At 36.6% G+C, this 12,680-nt stretch overlaps 1 protein-coding gene across 1 annotated transcript; it reads left to right on the top strand.

Annotated features, from left to right (window-relative positions):
* Positions 1-581: 581 nt before the first annotated feature.
* LOC129875300 (protein NRT1/ PTR FAMILY 1.2-like) lies at positions 582-2,654 on the top strand. Its single transcript, XM_055950753.1, has 4 exons — positions 582-669; positions 762-979; positions 1,066-1,607; positions 1,754-2,654. Exons 1-4 carry the CDS (start codon positions 597-599, stop codon positions 2,649-2,651), a joined length of 1,731 nt encoding a protein of 576 aa, XP_055806728.1. The 5' UTR covers positions 582-596; the 3' UTR covers positions 2,652-2,654.
* Positions 2,655-12,680: the final 10,026 nt, after the last annotated feature.

Here is a 12,680-nt window from a genome sequence, read left to right on the forward strand (position 1 = left end):
GAGAAAATGACAAAAATCTAAATTTGTCAAATTTGAACATTTTCAATTTTTGCAGACTTTAATTGTTAAATTTAATCATAACTATGAAGATAGAAAATATTTAGTGAAAACTTTTTGTAATAGTCGAGTGAATTTTACGTATGGTAAAAACAAATTACAAGACTATTTTGTCACATTTTCTACCATATCCTTTATTTTAATTTTTTTAATCTTATTTTCTTTATTAATTTATTTTTAAAAAAAAATCTATTTTTTCGACAATTCTTTCCCAACGAATTTACCCTCCATCACCATTAACCGCTCGAGCATCGACAAGAATTAATTTTCGACTTATCGGTATCTATGATCAACTAATTTCAACATAACACACCACGGCAACAAAATGCCGTGGATACTGCCTCGATAGGCCACGCGTTGCAATTGCATGTTTTTCTTGTAAGAATGTGGGCTCGTTGAATTCTTCAATCTGACATTTTTTACTTGCAGCCTTTTCAATGTGTGAATATTATTTTATTGTTTTGGAAGCATCGAATTTATAAGGCCAAGTATTTTGGGGTAAAAGGGAAGTGAAGAGGAAAAACAGAGTGTTAGTGAAAATGGAGAGAGAGGGAGAATTAGTTGATGAGAAGCCAAGAAAGGGTGGTCTTAGAACCATGCCTTTCATAATTGGTAATCTACTACTTCTCTTGCTTTTTTTTTGTTCTTTAAATTGTTTGCATGCATTGAATACTAACTACTAATTAATTATTTTTTGCTTGCAGTGAATGAATCATTTGAGATGATAGCAAGTTATGGTCTACAACCTAACATGCTAATCTATTTGATGACATTTTATCACATGAGTGCTGCCACTGGAAGTATCATTATTGGAATATGGAATGCACTTTCAAATGGATTGGCAATTTTAGGGGCCATTACTGCTGATTCTTACTGTGGTCGATTTAGAGCTGTTGCCTTTGGATCGATCTCCACTCTTATTGTGAGTTGTGAACCATGAGCAACTTATGTTATCTGAATTGGTGATTGATTAATAAATAGCACATCTTTAACATTCTTCTTTAACAGGGCATGATTATTCTATGGCTCACAGCCATAATTCCACAACTCAAGCCTTTACCCTGCTCTCAATTCCAACATGTTTGTAATGGAGCAACACTAGTCCAACTTGTTCTTCTATTTTCATCTATTGGGTTTATGTCCATTGGACCTGGTTTTGTTAGACCTTGTTCTATAATATTTGGTACCGATCAACTGGAAAATAAAGAGAACCAAAGGCTTCTTGATAGCTATTTCAATTGGTATTATGTTAGCACAGGGATTTCAAATATTCTTGCAGTTACCATTATCGTTTATATTCAAGATCGTTATGGTTGGAAAGTTGGCTTTGGAATCCCTGTTATCCTCATGTTTTTGTCTGTCTCAATGTTTCTAATCGGTTCTCCTCTTTATATCAAAGTGAAAGCTAAAGAAAACTTGTTCTTAGGATTGCTTCAAGCAGTTGTAGCAAATTTTAGGAAAAGAAATACCCGTCTTCCATTGAATGATTGTGATGACTACTATCGTTGGCCACTTGAATCAGGGGTCTTCACACCATCAAAGGACTTCAGGTTCGTGCCTCCATCTTTACCCCAATATGCTATGCTGCACATTGTCTGAAACAATCAAATATGAGTTGGAAGACTTTATGATATATATGTCAATCACACAACTGTATCTATAATTCCTTGTAATAAGATTTTATTGTACGATATAGGTGCTTAAATAGAGGTTGTATGATTGAAGATCCTCAAAGAGATTTGAATCCTGATGGATCAGATTCAAATCCGTGGAATACCTCTAGTTTGGAACAAGTTGAATCATTAAAGGCTCTTATTAGAATACTTCCTATGTGGTCCACCTGTTTCATGATCTGTGTGGACATGAATGTATTCTCATTTTCCCTACTTCAAGCAAAGACCATGGATAGGCATATCTTCCCTCACTTCGAAATACCAGCAGCATCATTCAGTGTGTTTATGATTATTCCTTTAACAATGTGGATTGCTTTCTACGACCGTGTTTTTGTCCCTTTGCTATCAAAATATACTGGACGGCCAAGAGGGCTAAGTCCTGTCACTCGAATGGGAATTGGCTTAGTAATCTCCGGTATGTCTATGGCATTGTCAGCAATAACAGAAAGCATAAGACGACAAAGGGCAATAGAGGAAGGGCATGAGGAAGACCCAAGTGCTTTAGTGAACATGTCTGCTATGTGGTTTATGCCACAATATGCACTATTGGGAGTGGCTGAGGCTGCCCATGTAGTTGGACAGGTTGAGTTCTTCTACGCTCTATTACCCAAAAGCATGTGCAGCCTCGCATCAGCTATGTACACTGTTGGGGTTGCTGTGTCGAGTTTAATTGGAAGTCTTCTGGTGTGTGGGATGAACTGGCTTTCATCAATCGGAGGTAAAACGAGCTGGCTTTCGAGCAACATTAATCAGGGTCACCTGGATTACTATTTCTGGTTGCTTGCTTTCTTGAGCTTGGTCAACTTCGTATATTTTCTGGTCGTCTGCCGGTTATATGAACCTGCCAATGATGGGAGCAGTAGCTTATCTCAATGGGCAGAAGAGAAAGAATGTGATCACAGGCTTTTACCTGAATCTTGATAATATGTTCTACTTCATTGTTAGAATGATGCACTACTAAGTCAGCTAATAAAGTGTGTTTATTTGTTTGTTTCTACTGTCACGATCTGAAGTTTTGTTTGACCCGTGAGGGCGTTCACCATATCCCGTAGGTGAACTCCATTCCTTTATTAATCATTTTGTTGGGAAAAAAACATCGATTAATTTTCGTTCTCTTCGAATCGTCTCCAAACAAAAAATAATAACAGAGAAATTAAAGAGAATAAAAATAACATAAGATATAACATGAAAATTCAATGCGGGAAAAACCACAATTATCTAGAAAAATACTAACTATATGAAAAATTGCTACAATCATATAATACACAATATTTCTCTCACACACTCCAATACTTAAAATACTATACCCAAGAGATATCATCCCTAAATCTCTCAATGGTAAAAAAATATTATACCATATATTTTATATATTTTGATTTTGATGTATTTTGATGTAGATACAAATAATGGAGCTAAGCTCAGTAAATATCTAACAAAAGTTATCTTTCATTTGCTATATACCAATGTGTGATAGCCATTTTTGACTAGTATTTTTTTCTCCATTTTCAAACCTGCCAATACATTTGACAGTTTCAAACAATGTGAAAATAATATAAAATTAAGCAACTAACTTTTATAACTGCGAACGCCAGTCACTATCTGAATGACTACAGAAATACCGGCTAACGAATCGAACTCCCACCAATAATTAAAATTGTTCGGGGTTGAATAATGTTAGAATATGTTAAAATATATTATGCCTTTAATAATATATTTTGAATATATTCTAATTAATATTGTATTTTTGTATTTATAGCAAGCATATATTTAGGTTCCTTAGTTTTAACCATTACTATCAATCTTTGTATTTAGCATATCTTGTAATTTGTATATATTGACCAAGTTCAATGAAATTAAGCAATCAATTCACTTCCTTCATGGTATCAGATTAGTACGATCTCCTAATCCTAGCATTGTAACACCCCTCAAAATTTTTCCCTAAAATTCGGACCCTTCTTGTATACGGGTAGGATCGAACCTGAGTATTGAGGAGCGTATGCACGAGCTAGGATGAGTTCCCGAGAAAGTTAAGGATGTTGGAGGTGATGTGGGGTCACAAGGGGCCCCTAGGACTAGATTTAATCCAAAAGATTCGTCGTGGCTAAGTCTTGGGATGAGTTCGTATAAGGGGTCGACTTCTAACGACCCTATCTTTTTAAGGACGACAATATGTGTGGCCCACGACCTATCAAATTAAAGGTCGTCGAGTCTTCTTTCCAACGCCACCAAGAATGTAAATTTTAAAGTTCGGAGTCGAAAGATAGGACGATCCTAAGACAAACTAGCACGACAGGGATCTCAAGCCTGGATTGAAATTTCTGGAAAACGAATGGGCTTGGCGCCCCAGTGGAGCGATGCGCCACTATCGCGCCAGAAACATGCCTCAGTAGTTTTGTCTCTGGCGCGGCGCGCCACTAAAAGTTGTGCAGGATTTTTCAAGCCTAATCTCCAGAACCCAGGAAAAATGGCCTTGGCGCTGCAAGGGCGCGACGCGCCACTATCGCGCCAGGAGTATTTTAGCCTATTTTCAGAACTTTTGAGAAGGGGCAATTTGGGAATTTACCCAAATTATATATGTATCACCCTTGATCATTTTGGATCGTAATTTCCAGCCCTTTCTCTCTCTAAAAGCCCTAGGAGCCTCTCCCTCTCTCTCTTCTTTTCCTTCTCCATTTCCAATAAGAAGTGTTCCAAGAGTTTCAAGATTCGAGTTTCCATTGAAGACCCATCATCAAGGTTTTCTCCAAGTCTTCACTAAGGTATGTAAGGCTATCTAAAACATGGGTTAAGTCCACCCATGTGCCCTATACCTTCTTTAAGGATGAATGTCCATAGAAATGGAGTTTCTTGCTAGGGTTGTGTTCAAATGAGTTTTGTTGTCCATTAAAGTGATTCTTGCTATGTTGATGAGGTTGAGTCAAGAAACTTCTAAAAAGAGCCTTTATGTGAATATGAGTTAATGAGGAAGAGTTGTTAAATGTGATTTATTGATCTTCTTGACTATGTAGATTATGATAAATGATGTTACTTTCTTAAAAATGTCGTTTAGCTTGAATTGTTAATTTGAAGCCTTGAAGTTGTGTTGAGTCTTAGAGATTGATTAAATGAATAGAGGAAATGGTTGGTGATGTTTAAGAGTTGTTATAAATGTGTATTTAATTTCTCTTTTGAAAGATATGATTTGGAGATGATTGATTGTGCTAGAGTGGATGAGTTGAGAAGGTTTAAATGAGACTTGTCAATATGATTTGATTGAGTCGATTGGATGGAGTTTTATGAGCATTGAGTCTTGGGAGGAGTATCGAGCACCGAATTGGGTAAGAGTAAAGTCCATACTCGAACCCAATAACTACGTTGCCAAACGTAGGAGGGGATTGAACCGTTAAAGTCGGATGCTTCCCCAAAATATTTGTCCTGACATTATAGGACTTGGTTGGATTGGATCCATGATTGGTTGACTCGTTCATGCCCTGGCAAAGCATGGACGGACTCGACAACAACGTCGGTTTGTTGTACTGTCACTGGCTCATAAGTGATGGTTGTCGAATAAGAGAAACTCCCAAATAGGTCTTGATAGTACTCTGAGTCGTATTGAGTTGATTTGTATATGATTTGGTCCCGTCTAAACTATATTCTTGCTTAGACTTAGGACACTCGATTGAGTTGTTATTTCTCTTGAGTTGAGATTCCGAGTTGATTTGATTCTTCCTTGATGTTCATTCCATTCGGCCATTTTACATACTCGTACATTCCATGTACTGACGCCATTTGGCCTGCATCGTTTTATGATGCAGAGACAGGTACCAGAGGTCATCAACCGGCGCTCCATTGAGGATCCACACCCACTCCCAGATAGCGGTGAGTCCTCCTAGTTCCGGAGGATGTTAAGCCCTTTTTGTATAGTTTTGATGTCATTTACTTTGTTTTGATTGTTGGTAGCCATGGGCTTGTCATGGGCACCTTCTAGATTGTAGATAGAGGCTTCATAGACCGGAGTGTAGAAATGTTGAATTGTTCTTTTGAGTAGCCCCTTTTAAAATTTCTTATCGAGTTGATGGTTGTTTGGCCTTTTACCCTAATTCATGAATAATATATCATCAATTGAGTTTTTCGCTAAGAAAAGCTGATTGAATGAATGTGTGACTGGACCAGGTGGTTCGCTTGGAGGTCAGAAATGGCCTTCGAGTGCCGGTCACACCTAGGGTACCCTCCCGGAGCGTGACAAGCATCATCTCTTCTCATGGAAGATTCACCCAAATTTCATCCCGCTCTCACCGTCATTAATATTAAGTCTCTCGTACTCATAATATTAGACAATAAGCAAGATTTGTATCATTCTTGGGCTACTTTGTTCATTAATATTGCTAGGATTTATGATCTTTACGATCATTTGGTTCCACCCATGAAATCGTCGGCTTTGGCTGCCTACACTACGACTAAGTCGACTGATCCGGCTCTTTGAAAGCGTTTGGACGTTGTTATATTGCAATGGATTTTCACTACCATTGCTCATGATCTTCTTCTAGCTATCCTTAAATGCAATGACACGGCAGAGGGCGTGTGAAACCGTCTTGAATCTCTTTTTCAAGACAACAAAGCCTCCTGATCCACCTATCTCGAGGAGGACTTTACGAATGTTGTTTTCGAAGATTTCACCTTAATTGACAGTTATTGTAATTATTTACAATCTCTGGCGGATAAATTGGCTGATGTTGATGCTCCGGTGACTAATAGTCGCCTGATTTTACGTCTTACCAGCTCCTTACCGGAGTTGTATAGTGGTACGGTGGATTTTATACAAAATCAAGATCCATTGCCCCCCTTTGAAAGTTGTCATTCCAGGTTGAAAATGGCTGAGCGTACCATAAAGGCTCACCAAGCTCGTGAAAATGGTGTGTCCGAAAATCGGGCCGATAACGCTGCCATGATTGCCGCACCTTCTTCCTTTTCGAATGACTCCTCTGCTAGCAACAAAAGAAACAACAACAATAAAAACAGGAACAATTCGAAATCAAATGGCAAAAAAAAAGCGGCTCAACAAAGCCCAAGTAGACCTAGTGTAAGTCAGCCGCCACATCAGCAGCACCAGTGGCAGTCACGTCATCAGGGCCCACCACCACAGTGGCAGCCGAGGTGGCAGCCTAGTTGGGGAGGTTGGACAGTGCCTCTTTGTCCGTTTCCTGCATTCCAGTGGCAGCCAAGGCCCAATCTAGGGGCCCAACGCCCTTCAACCTCTGGGCCAAGCGTACTTGGGCCCAGACCTCAATCTTTTAGTGCTCTTGCACCTACTGCTCCTAGCTACACACCCACCAATATTGAGGCCGCTATGCATGCTCTTTCATTTTCTCAACACGATGGGAATTACTATATGAATACCGGTGCTATATCTCACATGACGACGGATGCAGGTATTCTCTCTTCTTATTTTAATTCAACCAATAAGCTTGGGCCCAGACCTCAATCTTTTAATGCTCACCTACTGCTTCTAGCTACACACCCATCAATATTGAGGCCTCTATGCATGCTCTTTCATTTTCTCAACCCGATGGGAGCTACTACGTGAATATCAGTACTGCATCTCACATGACGGCAGATGCAGGTATTCACTCTTCTTATATTAATTCAACCAATAAGCATCATAATATTGTTGTCGATAGTGATCATTTAATACCAATTATTAGTCACGATCGCACTATTTTGCCCCCACTCTATCCACCATTTACCTTAAACAATGTGTTACATGCTCCAAAACTCATCAAAAATCTAGTCTCAGTTTGTAAGTTTACTATAGATAATATGGTTTTTATATCATTTGACCCTTTTGGTTTATCTGTTAATGACTTACAAACGGGGAACAGACTAATAAGATGTGATAGCACCGTAGACTTATATTCACTTTTCTCCAACTCTCAAGCCATTTTTTTCACCAATCAATCTGCTTTTACTACTTTGCCTTCGAATATTTGGCACAATCGTCTAGGTCATCCTGGCGATAATATACTTAAGTCTCTTTGTAGTAAAAAGTTTATTGATTGTAATAAGGCTTGTAAAATTTTTTGTTCTTCTTGGAAAACATTCTAAGCTACCTTTTTATGATTCTGTTTCATATACTTTTTTTACGTTCGATATTATTCATAGTGATCTTTGGACTTCTCCCATTGTTAGTACTTCTGGCCATTGTTATTATGTTCTTTTTCTTGATGACTATAGTAAGTTTCTGTGGACATTTCCTATTGCCAAGAAATCTCAAGTCAAACACCTTTTCTTAGTTTTTTCATGCTTTAGTCAAAACTCAATTTGAACATAATATTAAGACATTTCAGTGTGACAATGGTACGGAGTACATAAATTGAACTTTTATGGAATTTTTTGAGAAACATGGCATGCTTTTCTTTCTTGCATGCCCTCATACATCTCCTCAAAACGGCAAGGCCGAAAGACACATAAAATTCATCAATAATATCATCCGAACTCTTCTTGCTCATGCATCCATGCCACTATCCTTTTGGCATCATGTACTCTTCATGTCCACATATCTTCTCAACTTCCTTTTTTTTAAGGTATTGAATAACCAATCACCCGCTCAAATTTTATATCAAAGTGATCCAAATTATTCGGATTTGCGTATTTTTGATTGCTTATGTTTTCCATTATTTCCCACATCTACTATTCATAAATTACAAGAAAGGTCCACTCCTTGTGCTTATTTAGGTCCGGCTCCTAATCATCGTGGTTCAAAATGTTATGACATGTTGAGTGGTAAAATCATAATCTGTCATCATGTTCGTTTTGTTGAAACTGAATTTCCATTCTCCAAACTTCACAAAATAAAACATTCGTATTATGATATTTTTAGTGACACTATTAATTTTCATTTAATATATCATTTGTCAAAAAATTCCATTCAACCTACATTGCAAATTAACCCACCTAATCAATCGGACCAACCTGTGCAACCCAAAATAAATTCGGCCTCTCTTCCTCAATCTAGATCGCAGTCTCACACGGGCCCAGATCACACCTCACCTCATGCTGCTTTTCCTTTAGCCCAGCAGCTACAGCAGCCTACTCCCTATCTTCCTCTCTCTGACGCCACTACCTCAAGTAGTGGTGTCCACGGCCCGTCATCTCCTACACCCAGCCCAGTTATCTTGACTCTTCCTCACACCACTTCTAGGCCTACTAACCTCATTTCACACCGCATGACCACTCGTGCATCTAACGATATTTTTAAACCCAACCCCAAATACTCTTTCAATTACCACACTACGATCACTAATGATATTTCTCCTATCCCAAAAAATTTTGTTAGTGCGCTTCGTGATCATAATTGGAAAAGTGCAATGTTAGATGAATTTAATGTTTTAATTGAAAATAAGACTTGGGAATTAGTGCCTAGGCCACCTAATGTGAATGTTATTCGGTCTATGTGGATTTTTCATCATAAACATAATTTTGACGGTTCTTTTGAGCGTTGCAAAGCTTGTCTTGTTGGTAACGGAAATACACAACAGCAGGGCATTCATTGTGATGAAACATTTAGCCCCGTGGTTAAATCGGCTACCGTTAGAGCAGTTCTCAGCATTGCTCTCTTTAAATCTTGGCTCATTCATCAAATGGATGTCAAAAATGCTTTCTTACATGGTCGTCTTAATGAAACAGTTTATATGCATCAACCCATGGGTTTTCGTAGCAAATAATTTCCATACTATGTTTGCCTTCTGAAAAAGTCTTTGTAAGGGTTAAAACAAACTCCTCGGACTTGGTACCAAAGATTTGCTGATTTTGTGGCTACCATTGGGTTCTCTCATAGTAAGTCAGATCACTCTTTATTCGTTTACAAGAATGATTCTGCTATTGCTTATATTCTGTTATATGTGGATGACATTATTCTTACAGCTTCTTTTGACCATCTTCGTAAGCATATTATGGCTCTCTTGTCTTCTGAATTTGCTATGAAAGATTTTGGTCATCTGAGTTTCTTCTTGGGTATTGCTGTCACCCGTAACACCCACAGTGTCTTTTTATCTCAAATCCAATATGCTACAAAAATTATTGAACGTGCTGGAATGTCTAACTGCAGTCCCTGTCCTACTCCTGTTGACACTAAGTCCAAACTTAGTACAACCGCAGATACTCCGTGTGATGATTTGACTAAGTATCGTAGTCTTGTAGGTGCTCTTCAGTATCTCACATTCACTGGGCCAGACATTTCATATGCCGTGCAGCAGGTCTGTCTTCATATGCATGCTCCGACTAATGAGCACATGCATGCCCTCAAACGTATTATACGCTATCTTCAGGGTACTTTAACCCATGGTTTGCATTTGTACAAATCCTCCGTTAATCGACTTATCTCTTATACAGATGCTGATTGGGGTGGGTGTCCTGACACCCGTCATTCCACTTCTGGGTATTGTATTTTTCTTGGAGATAATTTGGTCTCTTGGTCTTCCAAACGGCAACCTACTCTCTCCCGTAGTAGTACAGAGGCGGAGTACTGGAGTGTTGCTAATGTTGTTTCTGATTCATGATGGATCCTACTACTAGAGTTGCATTGTCCCATTCAAAAGGCTACCCTAGTTTATTGTGACAATGTGAGTGCGATATACTTATCTGGCAACCCAGTTCAACATCAACGCACTAAACACATTGAGATGGATATTCACTTCGTTCGTGAGAAAGTGGCTCGTGGCAAAGTACGTGTGCTACATGTGTCGTTCCGTTATCAAATTGCTGATATTTTCACAAAAGGACTTCCGTGTATTTTATTTAATGATTTCTGGGACAGTCTAAGCATACGTGAACCTCCCGCTTCAACTGAGGGGGTGTGTTAGAATATGTTAAAATATATTATGCCTTCAATAATATATTTTAAATATATTCTAATTAATATTGTATTTTTGTATTTATAGCAAGCATATATTTAGGTTCCTTAGTTTTAACTATTAGTATCAATATTTGTATTTAGCATATCTTGTAATTTGTATATATTGACCAAGTTCAATGAAATTAAGCAAGCAATTCACTTCCTTCAAATAATCTATCAAATGTTGATTAAGTGTGAAGGATATAGATTGTTTAAGAAAAGAGAGTCGTTGGTTCGTTGTAGTCATTTTTTTTCTCTTTTCTATCGTGACAACTTTGAATCAAAACTTAAAATGCTCTCAAAATCTGATGACATCATTACAAGAGCATCTACAAATACAGAGCAAGTCTGAAAAAATTAAACAGGTTTCTAAAAGGAAATAAGCCAGGAAATATAAAGAATCTCTAAAATCTTATGTTGTCGAAGAGGAAACAGCTCACCTAGAATCCTTACCGCAACAATTGCTGAGCACCTGAAAAAAGGTTCCTCTCAATTACAAAATAAGTACGAAAAATATGTGTACTTAACAAGTTTTGATTAATTATCCTTTCTAAAAGCGATAACGAGATATAATCCTAACAGTTTCTTTTCCGACAAGTATAACTTATATTAGAATAACAAAAAGAAAAAAGCATTTAAAATAATAATAATAAAAACTAATTAAAATGAAAATATAAACATAAAACTGTAAAAAAAAAATATAACTTTTTTAAAAATAATTTTCTTGAATTTTAAATAATTCAATTATTTTATATTATGAAAAATTTTCAATAATTTGACATAATATAAATTAAATATAAACCAGAGGGAGTAATATTTCATGAGCATGAAATTTGTGGTAATATCTCTGTGAACTTTAATAAGAATGGTCCATTAAAAGTCACATGAATGATGTTATTGCCATGTCTCTTTCACATTTAAATAGGAGTGTGTATCGGTGGGTTTGGTTCGATTTTAAGTATTATTGATTCGATTTATCGATTTTTTATTTTTAAATATGTTTAACTGATAATCAAATCAATAAAATATTTGTTATCGATTTTCGGTTTATCGATTTTTGGTCTTTAACTGTTCGATTTTCGGTTTAACCAATAAGAAAATGCTTTCAAAATAAATATACGACTTCTCTAAGAATTTTCAAAAATCTTGAACATTACTGAAAAAGGAAAAAGAGTTTCTTAAGGAAAAAATTCAAATGTTCATCAGATTTAACCCTAATTGAAATGAAATAATCTCTTAATTGTTTACTAATGAAGTAGAATTTTTTGAGAAAGTGGGTATGGAGAAAAAAAAAGAGAAATCAAATTCACAACTCACAATCATAATTGTCGCCTAACCCTTGTTGTTGTAGTTGCAACTTGCAAACTATAGCCATCGTTTTAGTTCTTTAGGTTTTGAGTTTTGACTTTGTGAACCTAAAGCGGCAAAGCCTAAAGGATAAATACACTGTGAACTGTGAAGTAGTGTGAATTGTGTAGAGCAATGATAGTATGATATAATGATTATATATTTATATTAATATTTTTTGTTTGATATTTGTGTATGAGTAAATATTAAAATAGTAAAATATAAGTCTTAATGGGTTATCGATTTACCCAATATTAAAAATCAATATCAAATCCATAACTCAATAATTTTTTTATAAACCATTAAATAACCGTTAACCCAACAACAATAAATCAATAATATTTTTTTTGATTCAATTTATCGATTGGTTCGATTTTTACACACCCTAGACAGTTTTTGTCTCTTTTAATTTCACTAGATTGAGAAAATGATCAAAATGATCCTTAACGTGGGGGTTTGAAGTGTTATGGTCTTTCATATATATACTATTTAACTGAAATAGTCCTTTATATATGTAAAATGTGATCGTTGTGATTCTAAATCTTAAAACATAATGATTGTCGTTAAATTTAACGGAAAAAATGCAAAACAGTTGTCACTTCCACTCTTTCCTTCCTCCGCCTCCATTTTGTTTCATCAGTTCTATGAGAAGCAGAAAAGCCAAAATTGACCCAGATGTACACTGAAACAAAACTAATCAATACTTCATTAAGGTGATTAAGAAAAGCCAACTC

Source organism: Solanum dulcamara, chromosome 2, assembly GCF_947179165.1.
Source record: "Solanum dulcamara chromosome 2, daSolDulc1.2, whole genome shotgun sequence".
Lineage (NCBI taxonomy): Eukaryota > Viridiplantae > Streptophyta > Magnoliopsida > Solanales > Solanaceae > Solanum > Solanum dulcamara.

Bases quoted from the DNA above. Each gene is read 5' to 3' on its own strand.
- LOC129875300 (XM_055950753.1), top strand. From the start codon at position 597: ATGGAGAGAGAGGGAGAATTAGTTGATGAGAAGCCAAGAAAGGGTGGT. The intron at 670-761 runs GTAATCTACTAC...TTTTGCTTGCAG, and splicing joins AACCATGCCTTTCATAATTG to TGAATGAATCATTTGAGATG. The intron at 1,608-1,753 runs GTTCGTGCCTCC...TGTACGATATAG, and splicing joins ACACCATCAAAGGACTTCAG to GTGCTTAAATAGAGGTTGTA.